Source organism: Diospyros lotus, chromosome 1 (assembly GCF_014633365.1).
Source record: "Diospyros lotus cultivar Yz01 chromosome 1, ASM1463336v1, whole genome shotgun sequence".
In the NCBI taxonomy this organism is placed as follows: domain Eukaryota; kingdom Viridiplantae; phylum Streptophyta; class Magnoliopsida; order Ericales; family Ebenaceae; genus Diospyros; species Diospyros lotus.
Window position 1 is genome coordinate 51,391,632 of NC_068338.1, and position 20,746 is coordinate 51,412,377.

The following is a 20,746-nucleotide window of genomic DNA, read 5'->3' on the forward strand; positions in this document are numbered from 1 at the left end:
ATAAACTTAAAATTATGATTTATGAAGTGGGTTATGATTAAGCCGCCAGCCATGGATGATCAAGCCAGCAGATTCATCTTCTACAGACGCCTTTAAGCAATCATCAATGGCGGCAGGAAGGAGACAACACAGTTCATCAACAACTCCTCTTTAACTTCTATGATCTTGAGATTCCAAACAGTGGATCTTCAACCACACGACCAGAGGTTATCACCGGCATGATCCCATTAAAAAGGTTCACTTCTTGATCTCTGTGTTGTATTCTCGTTTTCATCATTGGATGCAAATTGTTAAATCCAACTGTTGTCGGATCCCTTTCCTGCCTATCAGTTAAAAGAAATCTAACCCTATATTTGTATCCCAAATTTTTGACAAAGCTAGGGAAACGTTCGTAGATTCACAAATTTTTAAGAGATTAATCACATGAAATTTTCCCCATCGCGTGATAAATCGAAAAGAAATGTTTGATTTTGCTGTCAATTTTAATGTGCTTGTTTTCAGTATTGATTCTCATTTTCTATTCAAAGTTGTGCTAAAAGTATGCCATATGTGGGTTTTAAGTCCAATTGATTGCCTTTCCTATCTTAGGAGGAAAGAATGTTAAAAGGGAAAGCAACAGAAGCAGTAATAAATCAATTAAGAGGGCACATGGAATTTGTCTACAAGTAAAAAATGGAGCCTCTGCACAACATCTGAACCCCCCAGCTTCTGTTTATGTTCCCAAATTTTGGCAAGATTTTTGCATGTGGTTTGTCTATCATTCTGTGGGAAGGACCCACTCTCAATTGCCATACCCAAGAGCTTCCCCTTTGTGAATTTTCAATGCCAAAAGATTTCCCATTTCTCACTCCTCTTTGTCTATCAATTATTACAAGATTAGGGGTTGGAATAGCCAAAAAAGTCTTTTAAACTCTTGTAGAGTGATGAGTGTTGTGAATTGAATTCTCATTTGTTTTTATCTCATCTCTCACCCCACTAATGTGTAAGTTTTATTTTTGAGGAACACTTTTAACTGAATCAGTCCCATTAAAGAACTGGTTATTCAAGGTATAAATGATTTATTCTATATGGAAAGGGAGTCAACTGGGTGAGCTCATCTTAGCCGTCCAATCAGCCGATCTGCAGGTGAACAAATGCCAACGATGCATACCTAATAGGCGACAAACTTTTAGAAATTGCTAGGTACAGGCACTTTCAGTTCCCAGCATTTTGGATAAATGATAGACAAATTATTGATATTTTTTTCAAACAGGTATATATATATATATATAAGTCTTCATTTTACTTAATAAAATTGTTTATATAATTTTTTTTTAAAATTGTAAGATAATTTGATGTTACCTTCTCCCCTGACAATACTTTGGATTTCGAGATCAGTTCATGTGGAAAAATTAAATTGCAAGGGCTTGGGATTGCTGTCATGATCCGGAAGATTTATGATGGGCATTTCAATGAGCAGAGAGAGAGAGAGAGAGAGAGAGAGAGAGAGAGAGAGAGGGGAAAGTTGCCATTTGAGGTCCCAATCTCAGCCATTAAATACAAAGGCAAGGACAAGCAAGTGTGCAACTTGCTCATCACCTCATAAAAATTAAGATTCACAGATCTCTTGCCTCTTCCACACAAATTTCCAAAAAATAGCACTCGGGCCCTCTTTAGTTCCCCTTATGACAAAAACAGGCCCCTACAGGTGAAAAAAATGCATGCGCCACCCCCCCCTACAGGTGAAAAAAATGCATCCCCTCCCCCCCCCCGCCCACAATCAGAATCTATACCAACCATCACAGAAGACAAAAATGGAACTTTTTCTGTCCTCATAACTTAAATATTTCCACTTTGATCCCCAGTCAAAACTTGGTTTCTTCATCCAACCCCTTCTTGCAGTTACCACTCCAATGCTATTGACTGTTTGGCAACATCATCTCCAACTTTGCCCCTCTGCCCCAAAATGGCCTGGGCATTGAATATAACATCCCTTTCATGGTCTGTCATTTTTCTTTCATCCAAACTGACTGTATCATCCCTGTTTTGGGAATCTAAGATGTCAAACAAAACCACGGCATTGCCTAAAATCTAATATTTAACTGCTCATTGATTCATTTAGAGCATGATAAGGGGATGTATGTACCTGCATGATCACATAAAATAATTATGGGGACATTACATAATTCTGATTGAGAAAATGTACTGATGATGAGGGAATATTAAATAACAACAAATGCTTCAAACCCACAATTAAATACACACATGATAGGCCCTACCAGCCCCATTTCCTTCCCACCTTCCTCCCATTGCCTCTCAATAATCAATCTCTCCTTTATATCCCCCCATTCTTGCTATTCTTCTGATCACCATTAATACCAATCCAACACAAACTCACAAGCCACACATCCAAAAGGAACCTTTGCAACTGTAGTTCTCAAAATACAAGTGCTTCAGCTCAGATGGGTAAGAAGATGAAGCTGCCTTTTCTCTTCAAGAGCAAAGAAGCAAGGCATCCATGGCAATGGCCCTCGTGCAAGCAGCCCAGGACCCTGTCTTTCCGACTTGGGGATGACATGTTCAAGACCGTTAACTCGGTGTTTTTTGAGCCTTCGGATGGGGTTGAAACGCCGGAGTCGTGGTTTACAAACTCATCCGAGTCTGCAAGCTTCTCCAGCCAGTCTGAGGACTCCAAAGGCGAGTTGGTGGAGACGATCATACGTGGGGTGCAGTCAGAGCGGCTGTTCTTTGAGCCCGGTGACACGAGATCGATCTTGAAGGATGCCAAGTCCAGCAGTTTTCCATTCGCAGAGAGTGTAGTGCTGGCCATGGAGTCCCAAGACCCACAAGAGGATTTCAGAAGATCCATGTTAGAGATGGTGGAGACCCATGGCTTGAGAGATTGGGACTGCCTGGAAGAGTTGTTGGGGTGGTACTTAAGGGTGAACGGGAAGATGAATCATGGATTCGTGGTTGGCGCCTTCGTTGATTTGCTTGTTTCAATGGCTTCTTCTTGTACCGATTCTACCTCGTATTCTTCTGCCGCATCTTCGTTTTCTTCTCGTCCATCTCCTCCGTCTCCGCCGAAGCAGGAGGATGATGAGGAAGACAACATGATCATGTCTTAGTTCCACCACATATCATTTTCATGTACATTAGTAGGTTAAAGAAATGACAATACTCTCTCTCTCTCTCTCTCACACACACACACACACACAATGATACTATATATCTACCCACAAACACTTAATACACAGAGGTTACATCAATCAGCATATGCTTGTCTTAGTGGAACACTGTAAACTTCAGAGCTTCGCAAAAAGTAAAGGAAAAAGGGAACAAAGTTCTATAAAAGTACTGGATTCATAGGCTTTGTGTTGGACTATTAAACACATGAAGTGTAATGCCCTGTATAGTTGAACGTTGATCAGCCCTTTGAGTTCACATCATATGTAATCAAGTATGCTTGCAAACTTCTGTTTAAGCCCACGATGTATATACACATATATTCATCAATGTATGTATCTATGATGCATAAATATGTCTGTATGCATGTATAGCTTTTGCAAGGTATTGGAGAAAATGAGGGGAACAGGCAGGATCAGGATTAGAAGTAAACAGCCTCGAGGAGTGGGAGTGATGAGGGGACCACATTCTGCCCCATTCAAAACAGGACCACTTCCCCCTCATTCAGCCCTGCTTCTGCAACTGGCAACAATGGATCTCCATTAATCCCGACGTAAAGGACTGGTAGCCCAAAAATCTAGAACTGATGCTACACTTGTAATTTAGCCATCTATCTAGTTTAGGTGAAAAGATCTTGCCATCTATGTTGGAATGACATCCCAAAAACTGATTGCGGATGTACTTAAAAGTGAAAATATTCACACTGCTAACCACAATCGCGGATGCATTGGGTAATCATTGCACAGCAATGTCTGAAATTGGCATGATCTTTGCTTACATATGTGGACCGACTAGGGGCAAAACTAATCTGGGTAGAGCAAGGTCACTCTACCCAGAATAGTTTTGCACGGGTAATTCAGAATCACACTTGAGGCACATTCAGACATGCCATGCATCGCAGATAGATCAACTATAGTTTGTCTCATCTAAAATTTTGGCAAACAAATCCAATAGAGTTGAGGGCTAAATAATATAAATGGTCACTGAATTTCAATTTGTAACAAAAAAGTCAATGAACTTTAATTTAATATAAAATTCTATAATTACGGTCGATTGCTGTTAAAAATGCTAATGTGATGTTGACATGACTAACAATTTGGACGACTAAACAGTACAAATGGTTATTGAACTTTGCACAGAAATATAAAAAGGTCATTAAACTTTGTATTTAAGTATAAAAATATTAACATTTCATTAGTTTTTTTTAACAGCAATCGACAGTAGTTATGGAATTGCATACTAAATTGAAGTTCAATAAGGTTTTGGTTACAAATTGAAATTCAGTGACTTTTTTTTTTTTTTGTAAGTTTTTACAAAATTCAATAACTATTTATATTATTTAGCCTAAAATTAAGTGTTTGATAGTAGGAGCAATGTACAAATGTCAGATCGGCAACTTTAGTAGATATGGCAGAATAGGAACACAAATTTGTGGTCCAGACGTAGGTTTCAAACAAAAACTTCTAAAACAATCCTTTTATCACCATAAGAGTGTGACATGATTTTCCCTAAACTAGATCTAAATAATGACACCATTTGCTCATATCGGTCTAGTCATGAATTACAATCAAACAAAAGATCACACTTCCAAGGGAAAAATTATAGAATGACTCAATGAAATTCCTTCCCACAGACACAGAAGAAGGCTCTGTAAATGTCACAGGACAATTTACCCAATCAGAATGGTGGGAAACAGAGACAAGAGTGCCTTTATACACTTCACCTGTAATCCATCACAAATCCAATCACTCGTTATTTTGTGCCATTTTCTAGTAAAACACGTTCATCTTATTCCAGATATAGGTTTGTTTATTCAGCGAATACGTGAGCTTTACCCACCCTTCCTATTCTCCTAATGTGGCTCAGCAAATGGGCAGACGTACCAAGAGCAGAGTTGGCAACCCAATAGCAACACTTACCAAAAGCAAGCCAGCTTTAAAAACCCTGGCCAAGACATATGACCAAATTCACACCTGATTGCGAGGGTTAACTGTCGGCTTTCTCGTGCTGTCACAAACATCCACACTCCATGCATATTTAGCGAGACCATGCTCCATACAATCATGGTAACTCGTGAAGGGCTTTCCTCGATTAGCTTCGTAGTGCTACATGAATTTTATTCCACCCGTGACCTGTCTATGCTGTTTTAGTGTATTCTAGTTAAACAACAAGTGTTTCCTCACTATCTCAAGTCTCAACTTGCATGCCGTTCTCTTCCCCTAGCATTACCCTCACTTTGAAAATTCACTCTTCCTCACTGCTTCAATTTGTAAACTCTCTCACACATGGTCAAATAATCATAATTTTCTTTTATAAATCATAGATACATTTATCTCTTTTATCCATTTTCATTTTGTTCCATGTCCACCAGGATCCAAAAAAAAATCACACTAGTCTAGTATACACATCTTTGATACCCAAGTAATACATGTGCCATAAAAGCATGGTTGGCCTTGATACCATTCTAGGTTCTAGTTTCTTTCACTCATATACACACACACACACACACACACACACACACATACATACATGCATATATATAAATATATGTATGTATAAGTAGATCATACAAAAAGCACAAACCATTCCAGTTAACAAGTTTCAGAAGTGCTCCACTTAACCCACATTATTTTCATTTTATGTGGAATGTTGAAGCATGGTCTCCTTCTCCTCCCACTCGAAGCCTAGGTAATTAACAAAATCATTACCATTCACCAATTTTGCATCTATCACCTGTAAGTCTTCACTCCTCTTGATCTAAAACATGGCATGCATCATGTCAGCTCATACTAAGTGCGTCCAGCAAATTCATTATTCATCCTATGCAATGGCTTAGAGATGTCGTATGCTCCAAGTGATCCATTTCAATTATATTTATTCCAAAAACATCAGTAGTAAAGCATCTAACAAATAATGTTAGCAGAAAATATTCTCACATACAATGTGTATATTAGATTTCTCCTATAAAGTCCTACTCAATCATGGAAGATCAATGGAAGAGTATCAGGGCTCAATGAGAAGAGAATCCATGCATTAATTAGCCCACTTCGATGAAAAAATCAAGGGTGAATTACACCCACCTCCATTGAGGTTTCTAATGAATATGCTATAACTACTATCCCCTCCACCCAAAGAAAACAAAATTGGGAATCATATTGACCCCTATCAAGGGTTTTTCCATTAACATCGTGAACTGAAGGCTGCGAAACGACATTTCATGCCCTTCTGAATTAGATGAAATATTACAAATCTCATAAATTGTAAAAAACAACGATGCCCCTTATCTCTACCATGGACAGAACAAGTCCTACCTCCTCTTTGGCCAAAGTGCCAGGCACCATGATCAAACCAGCCTATCCCATGACTAGAACCACCTCTACACAACTATACCAATAATTACTACTTGGCATCTGGTTCAGTAGAAATGAAAACAACCTCTGTCCTTTAAAGTACTTAAGAAAGGTAGATTAATTACCATGTAAAGAATTGGGGGAGCCAAGCCCAAGGATGAGATTTTCTCAACTGAGAAAATCATGCAGGATCTGAATGATTGTGATACTGTGACATGCAGCAGCAACGAGGAAACACATATTAAGTTTATGGGACACTTCTCTGTGCAGATTTTCGTATTTTAAGCTTTGATGGCTGTTTATTTTGAGATGACAAAAGCCTTTAATGTCAATTAAGTTAATGGGAACTGCTGATGTTCAACTTCGATTTTCAAAATGTTGGCTGGCCTTCAAACTGTAGTCCCATGCAACCTTCAGAAGTGGTAGAAGAGAATGCAATCTGAAATGAAGAGTCAATTACAATGTTTTGATCAGACATTGTCATTGTCAGAAAGAAGCACACACTAGATAGGGATATGAACATGCAATTTTCATATTTACTAATGTCTCACATAATGTGTTGTGATTTCTTGAATTTACAAGGAGCAATAAGCTAGAGAATAGAACACCCCCCCCCCCCCCCCCCCCACCCCCCAAAAAAAAAAATCCCAAGTGTTTTTCTCTTTATCATTTTACAAGTAATTAGAAGGGGATAGCAATGGGAAACAGGTCTAAAGGTGTTCAACATGACATTTGTTAATAGGAATGAATGTCCTTGATATCAAATAAGCATAATTTGGGAGGGAAATTGCCTAGATTAGAAAAACCTTGAGTGCAAGAAACCAAATCGTGTATGAGGAATCATCAACTTACCAAGCAAGCAAAAAATGTCGAAGTGTTATCATCACCCACCAAAACAGATACACACAATAGTATATGAAAAAAATACCCAAATCAGAATAAGTGTTTTTTCATACAGAGATCATTGCTATGCATCAGATTCCAGCATAAATTTGCGTAAAAGAATTATTGCCATTGAATACCTGGTAGATCAAGGGTTTTCAAGTTTGCCTCCTCGGCTGGACGGCAATGAAGTGCTGGAGAAAGCGCCAACGGTGGCAGAAGAAAAGCAGTTGATATGGATACACGAAGGTTTCAACTTTGAATTTTATCTTAATTTTACAAAGGAATTAATTGTTCTTACGATTACAACACTCGGTATCTTATTATTGAAATGAGCAGTTTTTACATGGTAGGTACCCAATAAGTTGGTAAAATAATCAGAATTTCTTATTATTTTTAATGAATAATAATATTTATCTTAAGTATAAATAAATAACGATGATGTGACAGTAAAAGTATTGCATCATTGTTGTTTATCTTTATTGGACATAAATAATATTATTTATTTTTAATTATAAGAAGGATAAAGACTATTTGATCACAATAAATTTTTAATTGAGAGACAAACATGATATTTAATATATATTATTTATTTTATTAAACATAAAAATATTACCTATTATATATATTTTTCTTTATATATAACAACATATAAAAATATATATATTATATATTTTATTAATTAAGTAAATAAGCCATTTAAGGTGATGAATTTCAAAATATTTTTTATTTATATATTCATAAGGTCTAGATGTGCCTCTAAAGTCTAAATTATTTTAAAAATTATTTACACATACATAACACAGTATTTTGAATTTTTAACAAAAGGGATCGAGTTTGGGTGGGCCGTGGAGACCCACTAGAGTACAAGACATGATCAACCCATTGTCAACAATATTAGTAACTAACTGAGTAAAGCATAATTTGAATAACGTGTTAAATTTAATAAGAGGTGATGTTGAAAGTCCATAAAGTAGAGATCTTTGATGAGAATCACCAGGTTGTGTTGGGCTGGATTGCTCCAGCTTTATATTTCAGTCTTCATATGAGTAATTTAATTAGGTTTTTATTCTAAAAATTGGGTTAGTAACTGTGATAACGCATACTAATTTGTGAATTTTTTTAGAAAAAAAACAATTACAAATGTCTATACCAAGAAAAAGTAAAAAAAGTTTAAATATATCATTTTATTATTATTATGAGATGTTGGTGACCACGAATCTTTTTAATAATGAGAAGATAAAAAAAATATTTATAAAAGAATACATACGTAATAATTAAAGATGAAGAGGATAAATATTTGCCCCTCAAATCAAATAAACTCTAAACCCTAATTAAAATGAGTTTGAAGAAATTTTTTTCCCAAACAAGTGGGTATAGCTAGATGAGAAAATATTCCCACCTTGGGATAGGGTTAAGATAGCATGAGATCCTTCTCATTTACTCACATATTTTTGAATAATTTGTATTTATATATTTTTCTATTTAGATATAAAATTTTTAACTAAAGAATAAAATCATTTTAACTTTCACTTCTTTTTTTTATCGTCAAATTTGTCCCTACATTGCTATAATTATATATGATAATAGCTAAAATGGCATTGTTCTGGTTATTCTCCTTTTTTTTCTTTTCCTCCTCTCTCCATTTAGTTGTTTGTTCGTTCTAACCAAAACCCTCTCCCACTTATCCTTTTTGGATTACTCACTATCGCGAGCGTCCCCCGCTAGCTTATCACTGGGCCATCACGAAGGAGATAAATTAAGATATGCACCCACACATTCCCAGAATCGAACCCACGCCATCTGCTGATACAGGCATACGCCCTTGAACTGCTGGGCTTGTGCCCTGGGGGCACCCTCTCCCACTTATCTTCCTTATTCCTTCTAGCCAAAGCCTATTTCCTTTTCTCTTCGTTAGTCGCCGCCTTCGACTGGCTTCGACATTTTTCTCTTTGACCTTCTCCTTGATTGTCCATTGCTGTCAATGGGCTATCTTCCTCTTCTTCTAGCTCCTTCTGCCATCGTCATGCCAAAACCCTCTTCCTCATTTTCTCTTCTTTTCTATTCCTTGTCCTCTTTTTCTCTTCGACCTTCGCTGCCCACCATCTTCTTCTTTTTTGACCTTCACTGCCGAGTGCCATCGATGGGCCATCTTCCTTTGATTTCTTCTTTTCGACCTTCACTGCTAGCTAGCCATCAATGAGCTTGGCTGATCGTCGTCTTTTGATAGGTTTTGCCAACAACAATAGTAGTGGGAGGTGAAGGTCAAAGAGAAGAATGTCGAAGCTTGTCGAAGGTGGCAGCCGACGAAGAGAATAGGAAACAAGCATTTGCTGGAATGGACAATGAAGAGAATAGGAAATAGGCATTGGGTAGAATGAACGGTTGGGAAAAGAGAAGAAGACAACCAAAATGATGCCGTTTTGGCAGTTTAGACTGCAAATTTGAATGCAGTTCGGACTGATTTTAGACATTCTCATTAAATATTATGATTTATTTTTTAAAATTTTTTATGTTTATTTTTTGAATTTTCAACTTTATATAAAATTTATTTTTTTACATTGTTTTATTTTTAAAATTTTAGTAGTAATTTGAAGCTTGAGGCCTTAATATGGTCTGTCGAAAATCAAATTAATCGATTATACAAACTAAATTTTTAGGTATAAATTATTTTTAATTTTTTTTTAATAATTTGATTAGCTAATGAATGTACGATGGATACTTATATTATTCAATGAGAACAGATCGAGACGAAGACTTAAATAGATTAATTAAAATGGTATAAATTTTTTAAAATGGGATGTGGGGAGCGAGACTAAACAAGAGTTATTTGGTCCAAACTCAACCTATTATCTTTTTATATATACCAAAATCTGTAAGTGTGCAACTCTATAAAGATTTGAAACCCTTTCTCATCAAAAAAAAAAAATATTATTTGGCTAATAATATTACAGATTTGTTCTTCTAGAGCCATGTCGGGAATGTTTGGGGGGAGGGGGTGGGGTCCATGCCCGCTCTCTCATTTTGCTCATATCGGGTAAACGTTATGTTATAGCGAGTAACATATATAATATTTTTAAGTAATGTTATATTTTATATATCTTAGTTTGGTCAATTTTAACATATTTGATTATTGAATGTTCAAATTAAACAATGAGGAATTAGTTTAAAAAAGAATAGAAAACAATTTTGTAAATAATTTGACTTTACTTAAAGATATTTTTAATATTTATATTATATATAAAGGTTTATTAATATTTATGTTATTTAATCTTTTGAACTTTAATTTAATTTTCCATTACCGTTATGAAAAGCAAGCCAACTTGTACAATAAGCTTAAAAGCATCTTGCTGTTAGAATTTTTTATTTCATTTTTTTTTTTATATAACATAAAGTATTGGACTTTCTAAGTGACTAATTCGATAAGTCCATTTATAAGAATCGAGTAAAGTCTTAGATACCATGTGAAAAATGAAGTTCCATAATAATCACAAAAGAGATGCATGCAGTACTTGCATATATAGACCCATTATACGTACCATAACCACAAGTGGTGCCTAGCTAGGGTCATATATACAAACCCTACCATGTATTATGGTTGGCATGATCTCCCAAAATTTAAACTGTAAAATGCCTTTTACATATAGTCAATGAGATTCAAACCTGTCCTAGGCAATCCTAATTAGATTACGACCAGGACAAACTAAGAGGTTCTAGCTAGAGGCTTGTTATTACAAAAATTGTAACTTCTTACTTTTGAAATTCTAAAATACAAATAATTATTTTTTATCCGAAAAGTACGTAGTTGGGGCAATATTAAAGATCGATTCATAAAATATCAAAATTGTTCTTGCATTGATTGTTATCGCCTTGAGATAATATGAATACACTCATACTAGAGAAGTAGTTTGTGTTACGCATGTAAAAAGACAACCAAAAAAAAAAAAAGTTTATTAGGTAATGTCAACAGTTACACAATATTTTTTAAATCTTTTTAGGTAAAATTTTAAATAAAATGAATGTTGGTGTATTATTAAAATTGCTTGAGAAATCAATTACTACTTAGAAGATATGAGTTTAAATTTTGTTAATATATAATAATTAATTTTTATTTTTAACACGAGATACATAAAAAAGTAATTTAAAAATACTTTATTAATAAAATTTCATAACACGAAAAATAAATATTTATATTAAATTAAATGCGACGCATGCCCATTATAAATATAAAATCAAAGGCGCAATATTAATGTTTTATCAACAAAACTTCAAAAAAACACTTTATTCCTTGCTCTCCTTTTCAAGAGGAAGTTAATATGTCGGCAATTAATGTTACTTAAATAATACAATATATTATGATAAATATCAACTTTTTTTTAAGTGTTTAAATAATATTTTCGTTTATATATATATATGTGTGTGTGTGTGTATGTGTGCAGACGCAAGAGGAGGGAGTGTTAAAAAGAGTTGCGGATTCCTTTGCTTTGAGTTCAAACAGACAGTCCTTCCGCCATTCTCCTCCTCGTTCTACACCAACTTCTCTTCCTTTTTAGTTCTCTCCTTTTCCTTTTTCTTTCCTCTTTTTCCCCTCTTCTTCTTTATCCAAAGCTGTCCTTTGATACTTTGATTGAGCATTAATACACACATTACCCCACATTCCCAATCATTTCTATTCCTCGAGCAAAGGGCCCATTAATTCTGTAGCTTCAGTCTCCTTCATCAAATTTTATAGTCTTAATTTGTTACCATTGTCTTGTATTCTATTGCATTGCCTTGCATTGTATTGTGTGTGGGAGAGAATCATTCAAATTAATTACTTGTTTATTGTAAATAATATATATATATATAGTTCTCCATAAGTTTGCCCATTAATTAATATGAAGAACCCTTACACGTTTAAGCACGGTAGTTAAGGTGACAGATGATATTATTATATTTCGTATCATTATTAATTTATTAATTAAAAGGAATAATTTGTATAATAAACCAAAAAGGTGTCCTTCCATTCCTCCTCGTCCATATCTTCAATGGGGAGGTCCAACTTTTTAGGGTATTTTATTTCCCTAATAATGTTTTCTTTTCTTGGTGTTCATGCACAGTTCCCAATATTGTGATCCATCGGACCACCTTTTATCAAAAGCTTAATGCTATTCAAAAATACTAACCCTAGTTATCAAACATATATGTTACATATTAGATTTATTTTCTTATTTATAAAATATTTGGATATATATATATATGTGGAAAGGACACTGATGATATACATTAATATAAATCTCAAAATCATTTGGTTTTGAGATTTATGTTGATTTTAACATCAAATGATTTTTGAGTTAAATTAATGTTAACTTTTGTTAATAAAATTTGATGAAATAACAAAGTTTGGGAACCCAATGAATTTCCAAAACCTGTGGGGGCTTAGTAAATTTTAGGGTATTTTAATAAATTTTAATATTTAATAGTTAAGTTTTAATATTTAACAATCAACATTTAACATACCAAGGAGACATTGACACATCATAATTAATTTATTATAAAGTATAAACTTTAATTAAAACAAGTAATAATTGTAATTTACCCTAAATATATATAAGGTATAGCTTATACTCTACATATTAATACTGAATTAACTTTACCACACAGTTAGCACTAAGACTCATTTAATTTATAATTTTTTTAAGAAAATAAAATTTAAATAATTATTATCAAACGTGAATAAATTTTTACTTAAATATTTTTATTTATTTATTTTACTATAGGTAACACAAATTATACTTCTAAAATTTATAATATGAATACATATCCTAATTAATTATATCATTGATTAATTATGGCAGCTAGGTGGGTGATGAGCAAAAAAACATATGGTGGATAAAGGTTACAGCCATCACCTTTTCCAGTTTCCCGTCCGACAAGAAAAGCACAAATCAGCTTCCCTATATTATTATCTCCTCCACCTTCCATTCTCTCCATATATCTATATACCTAGCTTCCAGTCCATAAGCTCTCTCTCTCGATATTTCCCTCTTTCTTCCCCAAACAAATTCATCAAATAAACCCTAAGCTTCCATCTCCATCTTCATCTTCATCTTCCTTGATATATATATATATATATATATCTTCTGCAACTTCTGGGGTTTAATTAGCAAAAACAATACTTGTAGAAGATGAGGACAGCAGGCTACAGTGTCCACCACACCCTAACCACAGAGGCTGCAACCATTGTAAAGCAGGCCATAAGCCTGGCCAGGCGGCGCGGCCACGCCCAGGTGACTCCTCTCCACGTCGCCGCCACCATGCTGGCCACCTCCGCCGGCCGCCTCCGAGCCGCCTGCCTTAAGGCCCATTCCCACCCTCTCCAGTGCAAGGCCTTGGAGCTCTGCTTCAATGTGGCTTTAAACCGTCTACCGACTTCAACATCTAGCCCTATTCTAGCCCCTCACTACCACCACCACCACCAGCAGCCGGCCCTCTCCAACGCCCTCGTCGCCGCCTTCAAGCGGGCGCAGGCCCATCAGCGCCGGGGCTCGGTTGAGAGCCAGCAGCAGCCCATTTTAGCCCTGAAAGTGGAGCTAAATCAGCTTGTGGTCTCCATCTTAGATGACCCCAGTGTCAGTAGAGTGATGAGAGAAGCCGGCTTTTCCAGCACCCAAGTAAAAGCCAATGTAGAACAAGCTGTTTCTTTGGAGATAACAATTTGCTCACAGAGCACTACTACTCCTCCTGTAAGTTGCCAATCCAAGCTTGACTCAACTGAACAACAGCAAGCTTGCAGGGAAGATGATGTAATGAGTGTGATAAACTCACTGTTGAGCAAGAAAAGGAGGAACACTGTAATTGTTGGAGAGTCACTGGCTAGTGCAGAAGCAGTGGTTAGAGGAGTGATTGATAAGTTTGAGAGAGGAGATGTAAAGGAAGATCATTTGAGGTATGTGCCATTCATAAACCTTCCTCTTTTCTCTCTGAAAAACCTTGGCATTGAAGAGGCTGAGCAGAGGATGAGAGAGCTCAGGTGCCTAGTGAAAAGCCATGTGGGAAGAGGGTTGGTCTTGTATTTGGGCGATCTCAACTGGGTATCTGAGTTTTGGTCAAGTTATGGCGGGCATAGCAGAAACTATTACTGTCCAGTGGAACTCATGATCATGGAGCTCAGTAGATTGCTGAGTGGAGGTGAGCAAAGTGGAAAGCTTTGGCTCATGGGGATTTCAACTTTCCAGACTTACATGAGCTGTAGGAGTGGCCATCCTTGTTTGGAAACTCTCTGGCAACTTCACCCTCTCACGGTTCCAGTTGGCAGCCTTGGACTAAGTCTCAACTTGGACAGGTACCAGCTAGATACATGTTTTTCGTCGTTCGATGGGCGCCACCTGAGTGTAGCGATAGAGAGCAAGACTTGGCATTCGCCACGCCTAACTTAATAGGTGAGGTGAGCTGTTGGGTCTGCTCTTTTTTACTGCACTCAGGTGTGTCTTGAAATCTAGACTTATGAGTTCTTTATAGTTTGCCTCTACCCATATATATATATATATGTTTTTTTCATGCGTTATCCATTGGGGTTTTTCAGTGATTTGCGAGGCCAGTTCCAAAGCAAGGCACTGGGAGATGAATACTCAAGCTGGTCACAGATCAAGATTGGAGTTGAGAAGAACCTCATTTGCTGCATAGATTGCTTGGCTAATTTCAACAGAGAAGCTCGAAGAATGGCCGCAAACACTTGCCACAAGGAGTCTTCTTCCACTTCCACTGGCTCAAACTTGCCTCCATGGCTCCAACTGTACAAGGAAGAGAGCAAAAGAAAAACTATCAATGACCAGGTATACCTAATTAACTATTTGTCGATATTAACTAATCGTTCCATACTAGTGCAAAGATGACATTAATCTAACATTCCTTCTATCTTTGTTTTCATGGCAGGAATTGAGCAACCTTAGAGAACTCTGCAAGAAATGGAACTCAACCTGCAGTTCACTCCACAAACAGCACCATTTTCTTGAGAAAACCCTAAATTTCTCTTCATTGTCTTCTCCTTCCTCCTCTACTTCAGTCTCTTCCTATGACTTGCACCAGACCCTTACGGATTGGCCTATGATTTTTGGACCCAAAAGGTTGCCTAAAGAACACCAATTCTTAACATCCGATAACGAGGCAAAGCCTGACTTGTTATCCAACCCAAATTCCAGTCCTAACTCGGCTTCTTCCAGCGAGGCGACACTAAACGAGGATGATCAGTGCTTTCAGAGGTTCATGGAGCATAATTCTGAGAACTTGAAGGTTCTATGCAATGCCTTGGAGAAGAAGGTTCCTTGGCAGAAGGAAGTAGTTTCAGACATCGCGAACACGATCCTCCAGTGCAGGTCAGGGATGGTGGCAAGAAAGGGCAAGCGCAAAGATCACAAAGAAGAAACCTGGTTTTTCTTCCTGGGTGTTGATTATAGGGGCAAAGAGAAGATCGCAAAGGAGCTGGCCAAGCTTGTGTTTGGCTCCCATGGAAACTTCGTCAAGATTGGGCTCAGCAGCTTCTCATCAACAAGGGCTGATTCAAGTGAAGACCAAGAGATGATCAGTAACAAAAGATCAAGGGATGAATCTGGTGGGTATCTAGAGAGATTTGCAGAGGCAGTGCAGGCGAATCCCAGCCGCGTGTTCTTCATGGAAGATGTGGAGCAAGTAGATTATTGTTCTCAGAAGGGAATCAAGAACACCATTGAAAGTGGAAAGATCGAGCTTTGTGATGGTGGCGGATTGGTTTCTCTTAAGGATGCCATTGTCATTTTCAGCTGCGAAAGCTTCAGCTCAATGTCCAGGGCCTGTTCTCCTCCTTCCAAGGAGAGAGATGATGATGATGATGTATCAGAGGAGAAAGCAATACAGGTTGGTTCCCTGGATCTGAACATTAATGCCAATTGTGAAGAAGAAGAAGATGATGATGATGATGATTCAGTTGGTGAGATTGGATTCTTGGATTCAGTGGACAGGAAAATCATCTTTAAGATTCAGATTCTGTGAAATTAATGATGATCCAGCATAGCAGTGTGGATTAATTAGGAGTAATCAACTCTTTTTTGTTTTGTTTTTTATATATGTTTTGTGAGAGAAAAAGAATTAAATTGGATGGGGGAAAGGAAAATATGTAATGAACAACACTAAGTACTGTGATGAATGCCATGTGATGTAGAAGATGTAAATTAATTAAATAGAACAGCCCTGTTTACTTGTGATCATAGGTAAACATTATTTGATCTTTTTCTTGATTTGAGAATTAATTTCAGTTTCAAGTTTGTCTTTCAGCTGTTTGTTCTTAATTAGTCCAGCTTTTTTAATTTTTCTGAGAATCTTAGTTGAGCAGCTGTTGCTGTCCTTGTTCAGTTTCCTTTATTAGTTCCAAGAGCATTGGTTCTGAATTTTCCTCAGAAAAAATTGGAAAAAACAAAACAAAACAAAACATTGCTTTCTCCACAGTGGATTCTAAATTTAGGGCGAATTCCTTTATAAATTTTTATGTACTTATTTATTGTATGTAATTTGTGGATGGTTTGCCTGCTAAATTTATTCAAAACACAAAAATAATAGCAGGAATAAAATATCAGTAAAAATATCAAGCATGACCGCTTAAAAATATTATTTTTATATATATGCGAGTGTCTGTTCTAATTAATAACATTTCCATATATATATAGTTTTGAACTGAAATTCAAACATCTCTCACATAGATCGAATAATTATCTTTTACCGTTGCTTTGCTCAACTTTACAACTTTATTTATATGAGTCTAGCTAGCTTGCCCAATCTTAATTAGTTTCTTTTGCTCACTTATGGTTTTATTTCTATTCAGTTTATGAGAATGAGTCAATATACATGGATTCATAAGAGACTAATCCGGCGAAGCATAGAAACCTTCTATTATAAAAAATAAAAAAAAAATTGCATTTAGGCCTATTTACTATAGTTTTGTTTGTAATAATTATATTTATCTTTAATTATTATCGATCTCTAAAATATAATTTTTTTTTCACAGGAGAATATACAAGAATTACATAGCTAGTAAAGTTTGACAGCGAATACAAATTATTCATAACGTAAGAATTATGCAAAGCAAAAGCTACTTTGGGAGCTGGGAAGAACCAAAATCTTCCTCAGAACGTATCAGAATAAGCCCAATTCTTCACTTTGTTATCCTTCTTTTGATAGCAATCCATACTTAATTTCAAATATATATACATATATATATATGTATATGTGGTGGGACCAAATTAATTAATTAAAGAATGAACTGAAAAAAAACAGCAGTATACACACACACACAGTCACAAATGAATTAAAAGAATATAATCTTCGCCACTTTATGATAAAGATGAAGATTAACTTTGAAGCCTCCACTCTCTAATTAATTAATTAATTAAAAAGGAATATATGTATAAAAATATAAACTGCAACTGTCAAGCACAACGATGCAATGAAAATTTACTTAAATTTTTTTAGTTTTTAATTTACACGTGCTAGTACAGACTACTCCTCTAATTACTACTAAAATTATTATAATTTAGTAATAAATAATAATATTATGAGTCTAAGATCTCGAATTCAAGTATTATAAGTGTTAATTATTCTCTCATTAGTTCTCAAATATATAGTCTTTACTTTCCAAAAAAATATCATGAATTATTCTGATTGCCACAGTAGTGACAGTGTTTTGTGTCACTAATAATTCACATTTGTATTTTTAAAAAATAGTGAGCTATTTTATTGAATTATAAAGTAACCCAAAAAAAGGAGTCGAGGGGGAATTGGGGCATATAAACAACAAAAATGTTATTCAGACATTTAATTATAATATTTTTAATTTGTTATATATTTATATTAATTAATGGATTACAAAATGTAACATAAATATATCACTAAAAGCTAATGGAGTAGGTGGTGCTGCTTCATGATCATAATAAGTTTATTATTCGTGACAATCCCAATGAATTATTGAGTCAACTTTAATTTGGCTGCCGACTTTAAGAATTATTGGGTCACCTTCATGTCACATTCACTAGCACATAGTTGATTTAGCTATTGTTAGTCTCTTTCATAACCAAATATGCTTTGCTAATTGTATTATGTTTTAAATATTATTCTCTCGTAAGCTGAAGCTGATAGAGACCATTTGGCAAAGTTGGCAAAGTTGGGGTCAAGACAATATTAATTAATTAATTAATTGGAGAGGAGGGTTAATTAAATATATAATTGAGCTTTTGCATAATTAACATGGATCATTAATTAGTGTTTCCTAATTAGACCTAAGCAACTTTAGGGTAATCTTCGAATGATTGATTCTGGAAGAAAAGGGTTGGAAAAAGAAGAAAGGGAAAGGAGAAAAGAGAAATGTTTTCACATGATGATACACACATATATATATTATATAAATAAATATTATATTTTGATGTTACAAAATTATATCAAATAAAGTGTTTTTTTAACAAAATATCTTTTATATATTTTATTTAAAAAATACAAAAATTAACTACATTAATAAAATTTGAATTCATCGATCGCCTCAAACCAATATATGGAGGTTCATTTTGTTGACCATTTTATCTATACAAATTAAAAATTAAATTATAATTGTTAAATGTTACTTGATAAATTTTTATTTAAATTTTTTTATTTTTTATATATAGTTATAATACGGACTATCTCTTTAATATATATATATATATGTGTGTGTATATATAAGAACTTTATCTGCTCATGCACTTTATTCCACCAGCTTGAATATATATATTTCGCTTAGGCTTACTTGAAAACCATATACCTTCCTCTACCAACAAGGCTCAGAATTGCATTTTAATTGATGCTTGCAAAAGTGCAAAAATTTAAATTTTAAATTGAGACATATTTCTTTTCTTTCCTCCTTTTTCTTTTCCTTTTTATTTCTTTCTATGTTTTCTTTTTGTAAAAATAAGATTATTATTATTATTTTTACAAGAAAAGGTAGTGATGCTGTTGGGATGAATCTAGGGTTCGACAAAACACTTGCTAATTTTTTGCCAACTCGAGACTTTTAGGATAAACTCCGACATTTAACTTAGTATTTGAGATTTAAGACTTTTATTTATAGTCTGCACAATGATGATTTAAACATGATTTTCGTTGAGATCTTACCTTGGATATGACCTTGAGGTACGACCAATTAAGGTATGGTGCCAAAATGCTGAACCATATGCTAGTAGAGCCATATATGTCCTCTCCTTCCCTGATGATGAAGACATATATGGCTACTAGCTAGGGTTTTGCTACGGGACAAGTCTTGATCATACTTTTTGAATAACTTTTATGTGATTATTAAGATTAGACCATGTGTTAATTTTCTACTGATCCCTGTGTGTCTCTTTTAAATTGGTCTACATGTTGCTTTTTCAAAATTAATTAATTAGTAAGTTAATTACACCTTCTGTCAAAAAATACAATATGGTAGCTAGTTAGCTAGGTTAGGATGTGAAAAGACAGAGACTTAATTTGATGTTAAAATAAAATAAAATAAATATATCTTATTTAAAAATAAAATATATTTATTATTATTTAATCATTACCCTTAAAACAATAATCAACATATTAAAAGTTAAATATTGGATGGCTTGATCATTAATTGCCTTAACCCAATTAACATTTAAGTAATACACACCAATGAGTCAATGACCTAATTATTAACATTAATATTTGAATCATACCTCAAGCTTTGCTCCCACTTTGCTAATGAATGTCAAAATTTATTTACCTAAAGTTTGATTAATTCCGAATATTTTTACTAGTTAGTAAAATATATATCTCAAAATAAGGTATATTTATATATTAATCAATATAAATTAACATTGGGATAGTAAATATAATTAAGAACATTAAATATATCTTAAGGAGTGCTCTTAATTAAATTATACATGTATCTCATGTTGTATATTTTTTTGAGATTAAGTACATTAAATGTTAAAGAAAGACACTCGCTTGTAAAACCCTTTAATTATTAATAAATTTATAAAATGTACAACTTTATTACTACGACTGAATATCATAAAAAAAATAAAATAAAAACAGATGATGAAGGCATGGGCTCAACTTTAGCAGTGCAAATGAAATGTTTTCTATGATTAGCCAATCTGTCTTGAACAAGACCAGTATAATTCCAATCAAACAACATGACAAAAAACATTCTTTTTCAGACAAATGAGTTGAGGAAAAAGATTTATGAACTAATGGGGCCTGCTGCTTGATGATCTCATCATCATCATCATCAGTATTGATCTGATCTGCTTTACATGAGAGATATTGACTTAAAAATATATAGAATCCTGAACACATTGGATCATTAT

At 34.7% G+C, this 20,746-nt stretch overlaps 2 protein-coding genes across 2 annotated transcripts; both read left to right on the top strand.

The window, feature by feature from the left end:
• Nucleotides 1-1,782: 1,782 nt before the first annotated feature.
• On the top strand, nt 1,783-3,527 carry LOC127812010 (transcription repressor OFP13). Its single transcript, XM_052352263.1, has one exon. It carries the CDS (start codon nt 2,442-2,444, stop codon nt 3,105-3,107), a length of 666 nt encoding a protein of 221 aa, XP_052208223.1. The 5' UTR covers nt 1,783-2,441; the 3' UTR covers nt 3,108-3,527.
• Nucleotides 3,528-13,381: 9,854 nt separating this feature from the next.
• LOC127795624 (protein SMAX1-LIKE 3-like) lies at nt 13,382-16,618 on the top strand. Its single transcript, XM_052327456.1, has 3 exons — nt 13,382-14,721; nt 14,962-15,211; nt 15,312-16,618. Exons 1-3 carry the CDS (start codon nt 13,565-13,567, stop codon nt 16,401-16,403), a joined length of 2,499 nt encoding a protein of 832 aa, XP_052183416.1. The 5' UTR covers nt 13,382-13,564; the 3' UTR covers nt 16,404-16,618.
• The last annotated feature ends 4,128 nt before the right edge of the window (nt 16,619-20,746 follow it).

Bases quoted from the DNA above. Each gene is read 5' to 3' on its own strand.
- LOC127812010 (XM_052352263.1), top strand. From the start codon at position 2,442: ATGGGTAAGAAGATGAAGCTGCCTTTTCTCTTCAAGAGCAAAGAAGCA.
- LOC127795624 (XM_052327456.1), top strand. From the start codon at position 13,565: ATGAGGACAGCAGGCTACAGTGTCCACCACACCCTAACCACAGAGGCT. The intron at 14,722-14,961 runs GTACCAGCTAGA...GGGGTTTTTCAG, and splicing joins CTAAGTCTCAACTTGGACAG to TGATTTGCGAGGCCAGTTCC. The intron at 15,212-15,311 runs GTATACCTAATT...TTTTCATGGCAG, and splicing joins GAAAAACTATCAATGACCAG to GAATTGAGCAACCTTAGAGA.